Source organism: Melopsittacus undulatus, chromosome 4, assembly GCF_012275295.1.
Source record: "Melopsittacus undulatus isolate bMelUnd1 chromosome 4, bMelUnd1.mat.Z, whole genome shotgun sequence".
Classification (NCBI taxonomy): domain Eukaryota; kingdom Metazoa; phylum Chordata; class Aves; order Psittaciformes; family Psittaculidae; genus Melopsittacus; species Melopsittacus undulatus.
Window position 1 is genome coordinate 16,012,161 of NC_047530.1, and position 15,210 is coordinate 16,027,370.

The following is a 15,210-nucleotide window of genomic DNA, read 5'->3' on the forward strand; positions in this document are numbered from 1 at the left end:
TAACTAGACTGTAATCCAGATAAAGATAAATCCTTAGAGAATTTAACTCATTTACCATATTCTCAATGATGAAAGAATAATAGAAAATGCAGTTTTTCTAAAATAACAATTGCTACTCTCCCTTTTTATCTGATGATGTAAAAAAAGGAAAAAAGAAAACGCCTCATTTTGCATGGATGGGTGATAATGTATTTGAATGGTAAAAAAGAGAGATTTGTTTCTAATCTTTAAAGCTAAAAAATAATCTCCAAAAAACTAATTGAAAGGGTCTACAACCTGGCATACACTTACATTACTTCAGCAAGTAGAGAGATTTTACCTGTTGTTTCAAAGCATTATTCCCAAGGCCTTTGAACACTGCAACCTGTTGTCCCTGCTGCATTTACCTAGTGGAATAAAATGGAGGTGTCCCCATTTAAAAACAAACAAAAAAAAACGTTACAAACTTTTGGAATGTGTATAGGGTATTTAAATTTTGGCAATAAACTTCCTTGAGATAAACATAGTAGTGATTCTGTCTAGGCAGAAATCTTATTCTGTTCTTAAGCACTGCCAATATCATATGGAATTATCTTTATTGCAATTGGAATATATTAGTCAATGGAGTGTATTTTTAGCTTCTTTGTTATAAAATTACGAATGACAGCCTATGTGCAGATAAGCTACCATGTATATTTATTTTCACAGGTTTGTAGTCATCCTGTGTGCACCTTGAATATAGATTTGTTACAGACCATTCTCGTGGTTGAGCATTTGAATTATTCCTGAAGTTGTCTTCTGCTGTTTAAAAATCAGTCCCATAAGATACTAATTGCTTTCAGCTATTGTTGAAATCCTGGTAGCTCCTAGCTTTGCTAAAGGACAGTGTGCTAGTATAGGCAATGCAAGTTCAGACCTGTTCTTAACTATTTTGCTACCAGCATCATAGCTCTTGTTAAGTTCTGACCCTAACTGTTCCCTTGCAGCCTTTTTCCTAGACATGGTTAGCTTTTAATTCTTTTTATTTATTTATTTTTTGTTTTAATCTCCCTCTAATACAGGAATCGTGAGATCCTTGAAAACGTGTTAGCTGTCATCCTAGCTATTCTAGTTGCATTTCTGGGCTCCGTACTTCTTATAGAGGGCTTTTTCAAGGATATTTGGGTCTTCCAGTTCTGCCTGGTAATAGCCAGTTGTCAGTACTCACTGTTGAAGGTATTTTAATTTCTATCTTTGCTTCCTGTAAACAATAGCAATAACTTCTGTTGGGTGTTGCAGATTAGAGCTTTACGGAAAAACCTGCATGCTTATGATTTAAAAACAAATGAGTAAACTTCAGTTTCACGCAAAGTTTGAGAAGTGGTTACAGAAGGTCACTTCACTAGAATGGTTCTGTTTATGTTTGTTAAACAACTCTTTATTTGCTGTTCTCATGCACTTTATTTTTTTCTAAAGAGGAGCATATTCTTACTGGTTGAAAACAGCCTACAAATTAAACTTGAAGGGATTTTTTTGTTTGGTTGGTTTTGGGTTTTTTATTAGTGCATACACCTCAATGCCTTCATATTAAGCAGTTATATCTAGGCATATTTTAGTCAGAATCTTAGGGGTTTTTGGAAAATTGGAATTTAATAATTGTCTGTTTCTTTATGATTAGACGATTAGGGTGGACATTAGATTTAAAATTAAATTGCATAATATTTTTGTGCTTAAAAATATAAGTATTAAAATTAGTTTGGGGTTTTTTTTGACAAAAACTTAACACCTTTAGTGGTAGACATACTTTTTGAACAGATTTTATGGTTTGATGCATTGTGCTATTTAAAGGCAGTACAGTGCTTTGATAATTGTGAAATTTGTTGTAGATGTTATTCGAAGAACTTTAATCAAGAAAGCTGGAGGGAGGGGGAAGAGGTATATGCATTTACCTGTAGATTGGATAACTTTCCTCTTTCCATTTTGGTTTCAGAGTGTTCAGCCAGATTCTTCTTCCCCTCGACATGTAAGTCATAGGCATATGCTGCTGTACTTAACCCTGCAGAGAGAACTAGGAAACTCCGCAGAGAATTGATCTTTTTGGTTTGATCTTTTTGGCATTTCTCTTATGTGCCTTCTCATAAGACAGAAGAGGCTTATGTTGTCTTAGTGTGTGAGAAGGGAACTGATACTATTTTTTCTTTCCCCCCCAGTATGTTTGTATTTAGCAAATCATGTCCTCCCTGTTTTAAGACCAGCTTTTGCTACAGAGCCATTTGTCATAGGTTTTTTAATGAATCTTTAGTATTCAAGCAGTTATACTGAGAAGTATTCTTAATGTTGAAATTTGCTATGCTGCTATGAACTGACACAGCTTTGATGCTCTATTCTGGTCTTGTAGATCATTCAGTTGTCCTAGTATGCACATAGACTTATATTTTCCATTCTGTTTAGGCTGAGTAGGCAATGCCCAAGTGAGCATTAACATTTGAGCATCAAAATGTTAATGTGCTAGTGTTGCACAATATGTTTATATTCTATTATGCATCTGCTAGATTGCCAAGACAAAATATTTTCGTTATGCTTTTTCATCTCTTATTAGGATATTATTCCTCTTCAGCAAGTAATATTATTTTTGGTGGTAACTTGTATGTTTTAATGAACACACAAATACAGGTCTCTATATCCCTCTCTACTCCCGCAGGAACAATATCTGACTAATAAACTTTTATTGCTCTTTTTTTTCAGACTTTATGTATTCTCTCTTGCTTATGAAGCCTAATCAGATTTTCTCTGGCATTTAGTATTGCAAAAAACATGCTTTAAAACTTAGTGGAGAATAAGCGTAAATATAGCTTAGTTTAACTTAATCTAACTGTTGTGCTTGTTTTAAAGCCACACATAAAAGACTTGCATCACTGCAGTGCAATGCATGAAGGATTTTATGAACAAAACTTAAGGATGTGACAGGACATTAATTGTTGAGCAGTGACTAAATTTTGGTTCCAAAATTACCTGTAACAGAAGAGTATCAGTTACTTTTTCTGCTAATTATGAAGCAAATGTTCTCTTTTCTGTTTTAAACAGGGTCATAATCGTATCATAGCCTATAGTAGGCCTGTATATTTCTGCTTATGCTGTGGTCTTATTTGGCTGTTGGACTATGGCAGCAGAAATATATCTACAACAAGATTCAGGTTGTATGGAATGGCTTTCACCAACCCACTGCTGCTGCTGTCAGCCAGGGACTTAGTTATAGGTGAGTGGTTTTGGGTTTAGTGGTGGTTTTTTTTTTTAATGGTTTTGAATTGTTTGCTTCACCACAGCAGTAGTCCCCACCTCACCCCCCCAGCATCTTGTTATGATACTGTTGTCTCATCACTTTTCTAAATGTAGTCATTTAGTTTCCATGGGAAGTGTAGTTTTAGCTTTGCTGAAGTTTATGGGAAAATCCCCCCCTCCTGTAGTTTTATTGTAAGACCTGCAGAGATGTCAACTAGTGTAAGTGTCATAGGGAGAAAAAGTTGTAGCTCTTTATCTAGTATCTTCATCCCTGAACCTTCCATTGCTTCTTAACTTGTATCTAGATACGCTACTTCACTTGGATATAGCTGCTGATTAGATAAATGTTTTGATTTGGACTCTTTCATACTCTTCAGATGGGCTTGTGGCAAGTGAGGAGTTCTCTTAAATCAGGTTATTTAGCAATCAGAACAGTATGGACACAATTTTAAAAACACTATAGACGGATCTTAATATGTGTCTTCTCAGAACAGGCCTGTCAGCAAAAATATAATTCTGGGATGTGTGAGGTGTTTTTATTATATTCTGAACAGCACAGTGCATTCACAGTACTGCTGGTATTTAACACCCCTCCATTCCACACCCCCAAAGAACCCAACCCAAAAAAAACCCCTCAAAACCCAACAAAATTTTTCCCCTGTTGTAGCTATTTCTACTTTCAATAAATGCTGTAAGGAATCTCACGCAGAACCTGAGAGAGAGAGAGAGAAAGAGCACAAAGATTTGAAGAACATCTTGTCACAGTCACTTTTGTATGTATTCTTTAGTGGAGCAAAGTTGTTTGGGTAGTCCTCTCTGCATCACCTCTGTAGAGGGGAAGAAAATATGTAAGAATTAACCTAAATTGAACACAGTTGCTCTTCAGTCATACCAAAATACCTGTGTATGAAAGACTGCAGCAGTTAAATGGTATGACTGCTTGCCTCCAATTTTTGGACAGTCTTCTGTCCAATGAAAGTTAACACTTCATCTTGTTTCTTTTTCTTCTTTAATAAGAATTAGAGACTATTGTGAATTAGTTTTTATTACTTGATTTTAGGAACATCCTGAATTTCATATCACTTGTTGTTTTGCCCCTTTGACTTTCTGCTGTTAAATCTATATTTAAATTTAAATGTCCAGACAGAAAAGGTCTAAATGACTTATGAACAGAGTATTGTCCAGGCATTTCCAAAGGTGTTTTTTTACAGATACTATGGATCTATTCATGCACTGGCATATTTCATTATAGACACTTTTGACTCGAGATATAAAACTAGCTTCATTTCCCCTTGTTTATGCTTTGTCAATTGCAGAAGGCTTTTCCCTTCCCTTAATCACCTTGAGTCATTACTGTAAGGTGTATCCATATCCCCATAGAATAATACATATGTGTATATGTAGGTGGTGTGTTGTAATGTGAAAGTGACCTACTTCTATTTGAAAGTCTTACCCATCTTTAAAAAGATGTGCTGGCATCTTCACCGGGTTGTGTCCATTTTGGGATTAATTTTGAAGGCTATTTAGCTCTACTGAATGCTTTTTGATCCTTTTGTTTTGTCGTTCTTCTTTAAGATCTTGCACCAACTTAGGTTCTTTATATTTCTTGACAGTTCAACCAGTACAAATAAAAAAAAAGAAAGAAAAGATTGCCAGAACAGCTCTCACTTCTTAAATCAAAACAAAAACCTACACCCCCCCACCTCCATGCACACACATGTGTGCCCTTGCCTTTGGAGCAATCCTTAATATTGGTAAAACTGTTTAAAAAGCTTTGTGTGTATATCACAAATCAAGCTGGCTACTAGCAAACATACTTTGTTAGCACAAAGTAGAAATCTCAGCTGCCTTTTTTCCCATTCCCAAGCATAGCTACACAAACAACACAGGTGCAGGGCAAAGCAAACTTTGTGCTTAGATAACATAATTGCTGTGTCCTTGCCAACAGACAAGTGAGGACTGGTATGAATTTCATATGAGTTTATTTTGTCTCACATACTGATCTATTGTTCTAAGTCTATTCCATGTTTATGATGATCTGGTTTCACCTATGTGGTCCCCGTTAGGGAGCAATTCTGTTGCAGACTTTAAAAACCATCAGAAGTATTGGGGTTTTACTGGACTAATCTCCCTAAACTGTTTCTTACCAGATCTGTCTTGTAATTTTGTTTTCAGTCAACCCAAGATAGCTCAACTTCAGGCCTTCACAATACAACTTTTTCACCTCTCAGTGAGAGAACACTTTGCCTCCTATGTAGGCATCCTTGAGTAAAGATTTGAGATAAAGGTTTGACTACAGAATTCTGAAAAATACTTTCTTCAGGTCCTGAGTAGCTGGTCCTTGGTCTTGTTTCCTGTTTTGTATGAGTAAGAAGATGCAGAACCCTGTTTTTCCCAAGCCTTGAACCTGCCTGTCTTTAAATAACAGTTATTTAAGTTCAGTGAGTAAGAAAAGAAAATAAGAATTACTTATCTCACTGTAGATATTTCTAAACTGTTATCCTTTAGTATCCAACCATTCTATGGATATAAAGTTAGAAACTTAAAATTGTGATTCTTTGCAGAATATTTAAAATTAGTTACCGCTTCTAGTCACTGAAGCTACAAGTCAATAAGGTCATGGAATTCCTACCTAAACTTCTAGATTTTGCCTAGATTTATTTTCATAGCTAGGGCCTTTTATCCTTTAGAACCTAGAACATATAATCTGCTGCTGCTAGAGAGTTATATCTGAAGTACTTAACAGTTGTGTAAAAGATTGTTATTTATACATATTTTATTCCTCAAATGGAAAATAAATGCTATTACAGGTTGGGACATAACATTGTCTGTATTAATATTAAGTGGCCTTAATTTCTCTTTGCATTCTTAAATCCTGTAATTTGCAGAGGTTTTAATGGTTCGTTCAGTTATTCTTTTCATTTAAAAGAAAAAAAGGTCATTTAGGATCAGAACTTTTCAGAAGTGGTGTGGGAAAAAAAGTGAAATTCAGACGCTACTAGTGGCAGAAAACCCAGGGTGAAATGCTTGGCCTCTCTTATGTCTATGTGGCTACTAGTGGCAGAAAACCCAGGGTGAAATGCTTGGCCTCTCTTATGTCAATGTGGCTGGTGTTACCCCTTAGTCTTGTAACTCCAGACAGGCAGTTAGGCTCTGATAAGCACTCGTTTAAGTAAGTGAGAACTTACAGATCTTCTAATGTGTAAACACTCTTGGCTGATGTTTGTGAAATAAAAGCGGAAAGCCTGAATTGGCCTGCGTCCATTTCTACAGTGATTAAAAGGGAAGTGCAAGAAGTCTTTTGACTGTTGATCTGTACAGCCTCTACATTCAGTAAGTTCTGAGTCACTAGAGTGCAGATATACATAATGGATGTTTTCCTTAGAAATTATAGAAGTCCTTTAATGATGTTAGATGATGTGTGTGACACCATAGAACTTAAATTGAAGATGACATTACCTTGCTATATTTTTCATACTCACTTTTTCAACTTTTTTTTTTCTTCCATAGTGTTTACACTATGTTTTCCCATAGTATTCTTCATTGGTCTTCTGCCTCAGGTGAATACATTTGTAATGTATCTCTGTGAACAGCTGGATATTCATGTCTTCGGTGGCAATGGTGAGTAGTGTGTTTTTGTGTCAGTGACAACATTAGATTAAGGGCAGCTATCAGATCAGTAGGGTAGTTACTAATAGTATAATTACTAAATATTTTTTGTTCCTACCCTCTGAATGTAGAATATTAATTATTATTTTTTAAGAGGCTAAAGGTCTTCTGATTATGAGAACTAAAATTACTGTCCTAGCAAGTCTGTCAAAGTGTACTTCTCAGCTGGTTTTTGTTGCAGTTAACCATTTCCGTAGTAATGCTGTTGAATAAATAAGGAGGCATATAAAGCCACATAGGTTTTTCTTTAAGAAAAAAAAACGGGGAACAATACAAGTAGTTGCTGTGGGATGTCTGTATCAGAGGGGTGTTGCAACTAGGGGGCTAATATCTTAGCCTGACATATTTTGTATTCTAATCTAATTGTATTCTAATCTAATTACATAACACTGTCTACTTTTTTATTTTCAGCTACCACAAGCCTGCTTGCAGCACTTTACAGTTTTATCTGTAGTATTGTGGCAGTAGCATTGTTGTATGGACTGTGCTATGGTGCCCTGAAGGTGAGCAAAATTTTAGGGTTGGTTCTTTACTTGCTATTATCTTAGATACCTAATTATACAGAAAGTAAATTAGAAATATTAGCCTGATTTTGAAGGGTTTTAGACTTGCTCAGCTGTGATGCCAATAAAGGAGATGCAATGCAGAAACAAAACAGTTTCTTACTTCTAAAAGGCGTATGATATGTGTGTGCACTAACAGGCCAAAATGATGACACTTACCATCATGTTTATGATTCTGCATTAGTTCTTGGGGGGGAAGTATTAAAACCCAGAAAATCACTTAAGTGGCTTGTTTCTACCACAGCTGTATTGGTTTGCTAATGTCTCAGAATGGCTCCTGTGACTATTTCTGGTTTGCAGCACTGGGGAAAAATAGTCTTTTCAAAATTAATCTTGACTTGAAAAGAAACCAGGAAATAGTTTGCAGTGTCAAAGCAAAGATGTGTATATATTTTAAAAGACAGAGTTAGCTGGCAAATGTGATGGTGAGGGAAACCAAACCCAACTGGTTTTCCTTGCTTGAAGTGCTATTCTGTTTGGAAATGGTGTGGTATTGATTCTTTGGTTTCAGATGTGTTGATAATCTAATGCTCTTGGTTCACAATTAATTATAGCATATGTGCCTTCCAACTTAGAATTGACAGTCTTTCTTCCATTCTGTCAGAGTAAAAAGTTGCTAGAGGTAGTGCTCCTGTGATGCTGTCACCTGCAGAACATCATTAGTGTGTATGTTTGTCTTATTAGCCTTTTAAGAACACATGTGTTCAAGATGAACTTTAGACAAGAATCACTTTCTCCTCTTTGCAGATCCAGTATAGATCATGGAAACAAATCCCTGGTTTAATCTAAATCCAGCACATTAGGAAAAAAATGCAAGTGAAAACATGTAACTTCCAAAATTATGTGATTAAATGCAACTCTAAACCTGTGGTCTCAAGGAATGCAGAAAATTATTCCTAAGGGGTATGAAAATGGATGACTGTTCAATGATCAAGATAGGGTAGGCTTAAGGGACTTAGACATAGGTAAATACATCTAACTAGGTAAATACATCAAAGTAGGTAAACATTTGTTTCTGTATTGAAAGGCCTGATCCATTTTTTGTGGAATTGAGTTAATTTTTTCCATTCTCTTACTATGATATCCATGATTCTTGTATATCACATAAGTCTTGTATACTTTGTCTCCTTTTTATTAACACTTCATTTCTATCTCCAGGATTCTTGGGATGGGCAGCATATTCCAGTTCTCTTCTCCATATTTTGTGGTTTATTAGTGGCAATATCATATCATCTCAGCAGACAAAGTAGTGACCCTTCTGTACTTTTGTAAGTGACTCAGTTTGTGCCCTTTCCCCAGGGAAGAAAGAAGTTGCAAGGGAACGTTATTTATAATGTTAGATATTGGTACTCTTTGAACTAATAGCCTATAGCATTGTGAAAAATAGTATATTGATTCAGTAGTTAGAAAGAAGTTCTCAAATTTTGCACCTGGTTCCTCCTCTTAATGACAACCTTTCTTTGCCTTCTGGCAAATCACCTACATGCAAAAATCTGATTTGACTGCCTGCTGATGCTCTCCAAAATGCCAGTCAGGTGCCATCTTTCTGCTGGTGTGTTTCTGCTGAGCAACATGTACCCATTCTGTGTTTGAAGAGGTGCACAAAGCCGCAGTTTAAGTGGAAGCCCATGTGGATGTTTAGGACTGCTTCTCTCACATAATTTGTTATTGTGTTCTTACCTTGAATGTGTGCTCAGGGCACTTGTTCAAATAATTTCATCTCGGGTGTAAAACAATAAGGAACTGCTTTGGTGATGAGTATTCTTATCTAGCATGGGGAAATATGTATTCATGTTGCCATTCTGAGTAGGAGCATTGATCTCATGAGATTCAGTTAATAATTATCTGGGTAAAACAAAACAATTCCAGTAGGAGAAACACCTCCCACAGAGTAGCCAATAGAGGCTCAGTTACACACCTGGGCTAGGGAGAGCTTGAACTTGGATTTAAATTTAGCCATAATGTTGGATGAACTTGATAAGCAGTAGTCTGGAGTAGATAGTGAGGGGCCTCTTCTGTGAACAAGGAGATTAATGATTTGTGAGTGTTCACAAAGAAGGAGAATTGTTATCTTTAGGTTGATGGCTAAACCTTTTCCAGTTAGTCTTAGTTCAGATGGCTTTACTCATACTTGGTATGTGGTTCTTGTCCGTAGATACCTGTTCTTGTTTTCTTTTCAAGTACTATAGGCTTTATGCCTATTTCACCTGCAGATTCACCTGTTCAGATGTGGCATGATTAAGCATTGCAATGTATTGCAGTATTGCCTTTGAAGATCTGTGTCTCATTCTGTAGTGAGCTTCCTGACCATGAAATGAAGTAATACATATTTCCGTACCACACAGGCTATTGTAAGAAAAAAATCTCATTGAGGGGTTGTAAGACACTTAAATACAGCTAGCACTGCTGCATATGGTCTTCTGAACGTTTAAATGTAAATTTCTGGGGCCTTTGTACCAGCAGTGTCTGCTAAGAATTTAGTAGTTGGTCAGCATGGATAATTCATTAATTAATCAGGGTGGTATAGATTTTTTTGTTGTTGTTGCTCTTGAAGTTTGAATTTAAACCAAGGAATTCTTGGGTTTCTAATTGGTGTTGACAAATAGACCAGTTCTAAACTTTGCACCAAGTTATATTTCAGTTATTTATGAACTGAAGTCTTGCTTCATAAGTACTTAAAATTCAGTATTGTGTTCAGTTACTCCATTGGTAGTGGAGAAAGTGCTGTTTGAACAACATCTGGCTGCTCAACTTTAAGGGTGGTCATTGCATGCAACCAGTGAACTAATTCTTTTATAAAATTGAAAGTTCTTCTGTGTAGATTTGCTCAGCCATATGAAAGCACTCATAGGCCAGGATTATTTTTTTGTTGTAGTCAACTTGTAATAGAAGTTTTGACTCTGTTATTCATCTAAAATATTCTTCAAATAGAACAGTACATGATTTTCAGTGGGTTGTTTTTTGTCTTTAAGCTCTTTAGTGCAATCAAAATTTTTTCCTAATTCTGAAGACAAAAACCCTGAGGATCCTCTGTCTGAAGTAAAAGATCCTTTACCTGAAAAGCTTAGAAATTCTGTGGTAAGCTTTTTAATTTTTATATTTTTTTTATTTCATCTAAGCATTTACTATATATTAGCTTGTATAACATAAACCTGGATCTTACTTAGCTAACAATACTTGGTTACCATGGTGTTGATTTAGAATGGCTATCAGAGCATTTCCTTTAAATCTGCAGATGAACCAATGTACTACACTGAGAGTACAATATTATATTGCAATTTAAGTAATTTAGGAGGAGGAATGAATAGGAATTAGCATTCCCTAGTGTGAATTCAGTAAAGTATCATAGACGATTTTCTTCTAGCTCACTGGTAATAAATGATACTTGCTTTTGTGCCGAAGTTAGTGGTGGCAAAACTATATTAACTCAGCAGGTCTGGTAATTCCGAGCAAGAGTTTTGTGCCTGCTGATCCAGAAGCAGAAAATAAAAGTGGTTTAAAGTGATGTGAGGTTTTGGTTTTTTTGTTTGGGTTTTTTTTTTGTTTGATTTTTTTGTTTGTTTGTAGTTTCTTTGGAGGTGGATTTTTTGCAGTTTTGGATGAGTTTTTTGGTTGCTTTGGTTTTTGGTTGCGTTGGTTTGTTTTTGGGGTTTTTTTGTTTTATTTTTTGGGGTTTTTTTTGTTTGTTGTTTTTTTTTAAGAAGCAGATGTAACCTGTTCCAATTACTTTAGCATGTACTTGGAATTTTTAATACAAATTCACTCTATTTATGGAAGTAATATTGAAACACTATTCTTAACACAGTAGAGCAGCAAGTAAAAGACTTAAAGAAGCTTAGTATGTCTAAACTTGGAGATGCTGAGCTGGAGTGGCCCTAAGTACATATTGCCCCCTTGTGACTGAGCCTGGCATTTATACATTTCGTTATTTTTTGCCCATTGCCAAGAGCTTGTATTAGCTTTTTAAGGGTAATGGAAAATTTGGACTTTTTTATCAGGATTATTCCAAATCTATCCTTTACCCTTCTGCAAAGGAGGAGGGAGAAGTGTTAAAGAACCTCTTTGTTCTGCCTAGTTGCTAGCTCTGTTGAGGCAGCTGCTGTCCAGAGCTCCCAAGTGCCCCATAGTCTCAGCAATGCTTGGATCATAAATAGGGAATTACATTAGCCCTTCCAGCTTGTGCATCAGTGCTGTAAGGGATGCTGTCCTTATACCACCTCGAAGTCCAGAATGAGAGAGAGAATGTATTGGATGTGTTAACTTCTCCTGCCTCACTTTGGGTGTTCATCTTTCCACTTAACTCATTTGAGCTAATGCTCTTAGCCATAAGATTTGTTTTCTGGAATTTCAACTTCCATTTGAAGTAATTAACGCTGGCATCATTAGAAAATCTTCAATCATTTTCAGTGTTACTGTGATGGATATTAAGAATCTGAAGAACACAAAGCTGGTATTTTCTAAAATTATTTTTGTTTTGGCTCTGCAGAGTGAACGATTACAGTCTGACCTGATTGTGTGTATAGTCATTGGTGTACTCTATTTTGCAATTCACGTCAGTACAGTATTTACAGTTTTACAGGTAAGATGTTACATCATGTCTAGCATTTGTTTTCTATGTATAAATACTCCAATGTGATACAAACTTTTGCTGGTAATGTACTGGGTTTCCTGACTAGTTTTATATGGTCTTTAAATATGTAGTGTGACAAGTACATCTTCACGTTCGAGTTTTATGTGCTCAGAATCTCTTCTGCTCTTTTCCTAGTTTCTTCTTACATTCTAGATTTTTATTTCAGTCACTAACACAGTGTCCTCTTCTGCTTCATGTATCTCAATTAAATCATGTCAGGAGCATTTGGGAGTAAGGAAAAATGAAACTAAAAAGTCTAGAAGGCTTGATTCTTCAATGTTGAGGGCCTGAACCTTGACTTGGAAATTGCATGTTCATGTGGGTGTTTGTAGACTATGGAACAGGGGAGTCCTGCTTTACTAGAATAGTTATTTACAGGACTTCAGTGAGCCTTTGAGATTTTTATTAGTCTAGCTAATACTACTGCTTCAGATACTTTTATGTATATATATGACACCTATGTGATAATGATAACATGGGACCAGATCCTGTGTTCATAAGTAAAGGCATTTGCCTAAAGCATTGCAGTTACTGAATTTTTTTAGTGTTCCTGTAATGGAACTACTAGTTTATGAACAGCCTTCTGTCAGGCAAATGAAAGTTTCCTGCATTTATTTTCAAAGGATTTTACTCTCCTGCTGGTGCCTGCAGTTAAAGAAACTAATTTTAAAAAGCGTATGTGTTTAGCTTCAGGTTTTTACGTGAAGTGTCCTATTTAACCAGATGTGTTAGTTTTTCTTCTAAGGAAAATATCTCTTCTGTTGTATTGCTAGACTTCTGCATTCCTCCCAAATGTTGCTTTCTCCCATGTTTAGAAAACTTGGCTATATGCTCTTCATTAGTTCTATAGGCTTAAGCATCACAGAATTTCTGAATCAAGATTGTATAACTAAGTAATGCAATTCCAATTTTGTTATATCTAGAAATTTAGAGAAAATTTTGATGCCTAGAAGTGTTACTGTGAAATCCAGTCTCCATACCACTTTAATACAGCAGTATTTTGTGGTTTCTATGGAAGAGTTTGGTTTTGGTGGGGGGCTTCTTATTCACCACTTTCTCAAGAGAATAGAAGATTAATGATTTATTTTTCCTTAGGCTCATACTTCCTTTTATCCAGCAGATGAAAATGTAAATTGGGTTCAGCCTTTAGAGGATAATGGGTGTATCATTTATAAAATGCAATGCAGATAGGTCAGAAGCAATGGCCTATGAAGGAAGATTGGTGTACTATTTTTACTTTAAGATCAAATAAGAAATGCTTGGAGAACAAATTTTCACTAAGTATTTGAAAGTGGATAGTACAGCTACTCATGAGCAAGTAGGTTACCAACTTGCTATTACCAGGAGCACCTGCCTAGATGCTTGAACAGGTATTACATTATTAGTGTATGATTTTGTTTATAAACCACAAACTTTAATTTCTTCATTTCTTCCTTTTAGCCTATTTTAAGTTATGTTCTCTACGCATTGGTGGGTACGGTAGGCTTTGTGACCCATTATGTTCTGCCTCAACTCCGAAAGCAGCTTCCTTGGCATTGTTTTTCTCATCCACTGCTGAAAACCAAGGAATACTACCAGTTTGAAGTCCGAAGTAAGTATAATTCATGACACATTTTTGTACTTGCTGTAGTTGCTGACCAACTCAAGTTACCTGTTGATGCGCTAATCTCTTTTCGTTATCATTCTTACCTCTTGAGTGTTTAACGATATCTAATCTAGAAATGTCTTAGTTTCTTGTGCTTCTATTCCATGATATTTTATGTATATCTTAACTGACATTGATAATATATTAGATGTGCTAACATTGTTTCAGAGCAGTTCCATTAAAGCACAGTTTTCAAAATCTTAAGTTGCAAAGCTTGTGCTAATGATTGCCTTAATTTTCATGAATGTAGAGTGTTTTTCACGAGGCATTTCTTCCAAGATCATAAGTTTTTGAGGTTTAGGTATGGTGAATGCTGTTGGAGATTGATCTTTGCATGCATTTGATTTTTAATGCTATTGTTATGTTTAACAGCAGAAAGTAGTGCAAGTTGCCTACTAATTGAAAAGCACAAGAAGGGTTCATTCTTGCAGATCCGATTGATCTGCATAGACACATACTTGCACCTTGTGTTAAAGTCTACATTTCCATGAAATCTTTCCTTGGAGGCTGCAGAAAATAGTTATAGTGCTGATCAGTTTTCCACTATGGGTAAATATAGCAATAGATTGCAGTGTTTCCACTGTTGCAATGTGTTTATTGTTAACAGCAAGCAGAAAAAGTTTCTATCAGAAATGGCTTAGAAACAACTGAAGCCACTTTTGATTTTCCTCTTCAGGTAGTTTTCAAGGTAACTCAGTATTGAAAAGAAAGCAAACATTCTGCTGTTTCCAGAAGCAGAGAATTATCAAAAGTAGTTGTAATATGCTAAACTATTTGGAGTTAGAAGTGAAAAGTGCAAAAGTATAATTGTATGCATTAGGGTTTGGTCGTTGTTTTTTGTTTCGTTTTGTTGGTTTTTTATCTATTAAACTATAGAAGCTGCAGTTGGTGCCCTTCTGCTGATACTTGACTTCAGTATTTACATATGTAGCAGTGTTTTCAGGAGAGTTGGAAGTCCTATCCAGTAATGTTAAATATAAGTTTGTAGCACTTCCCAATTTGATCCCTGCAGCTTAGAGAATTTATGCTATGTCAGTGACTGATAGTCCTTATGGCATCTGGCATAGAAAAGGAACTTCACTTTTTGCTGGGGCTCATCTAGGCATCTACATTTCTCATCATCTACATTTGCATTACTTTGAAATATGGCAATCCTGTTATGTATTTTGTAACTGCTGTGGAAGTTTGAAAAAAGTTCTTGATGTCTCAGACATCTCTGTTGGCAGGTTACATGTACTCTTCTATATTGTAGTCATAAATCAGAAATCTTTTGGTTTGAGTATGGTTGGAAAACATCCTTTTGCATGAGAGAATGTGTAATGTCAAGTAGCTTCATCAGTATCAGTGTTGCAGTTATTGAAGAGGTGACAACCCAGTTTGTATCCTGCCATGTGCAGAAAGCAAGTAGCTTGCGAACTGTAGTATGTTTTGTATAGATGTGTACAGTGTAAAAACTACTGGGACTG

The 15,210-nt window shown here is 35.8% G+C and overlaps 1 protein-coding gene across 2 annotated transcripts in view; it reads left to right on the forward strand.

Moving 5' to 3' along the window:
* Positions 1–15,210, forward strand: part of PCNX1 (pecanex 1) — a 96,533-nt gene that overhangs the window by 51,206 nt on the left and 30,117 nt on the right. For both annotated transcript variants that reach the window (XM_034062653.1, XM_034062654.1), the window contains 9 exons: positions 1,041–1,194; positions 1,949–1,981; positions 3,043–3,214; positions 6,748–6,858; positions 7,318–7,409; positions 8,628–8,737; positions 10,442–10,547; positions 11,956–12,048; positions 13,540–13,690. In XM_034062653.1, the coding sequence (XP_033918544.1) occupies positions 1,041–1,194; positions 1,949–1,981; positions 3,043–3,214; positions 6,748–6,858; positions 7,318–7,409; positions 8,628–8,737; positions 10,442–10,547; positions 11,956–12,048; positions 13,540–13,690 (1,022 nt within the window). The remainder of the gene's footprint in view (positions 1–1,040; positions 1,195–1,948; positions 1,982–3,042; positions 3,215–6,747; positions 6,859–7,317; positions 7,410–8,627; positions 8,738–10,441; positions 10,548–11,955; positions 12,049–13,539; positions 13,691–15,210) is intronic.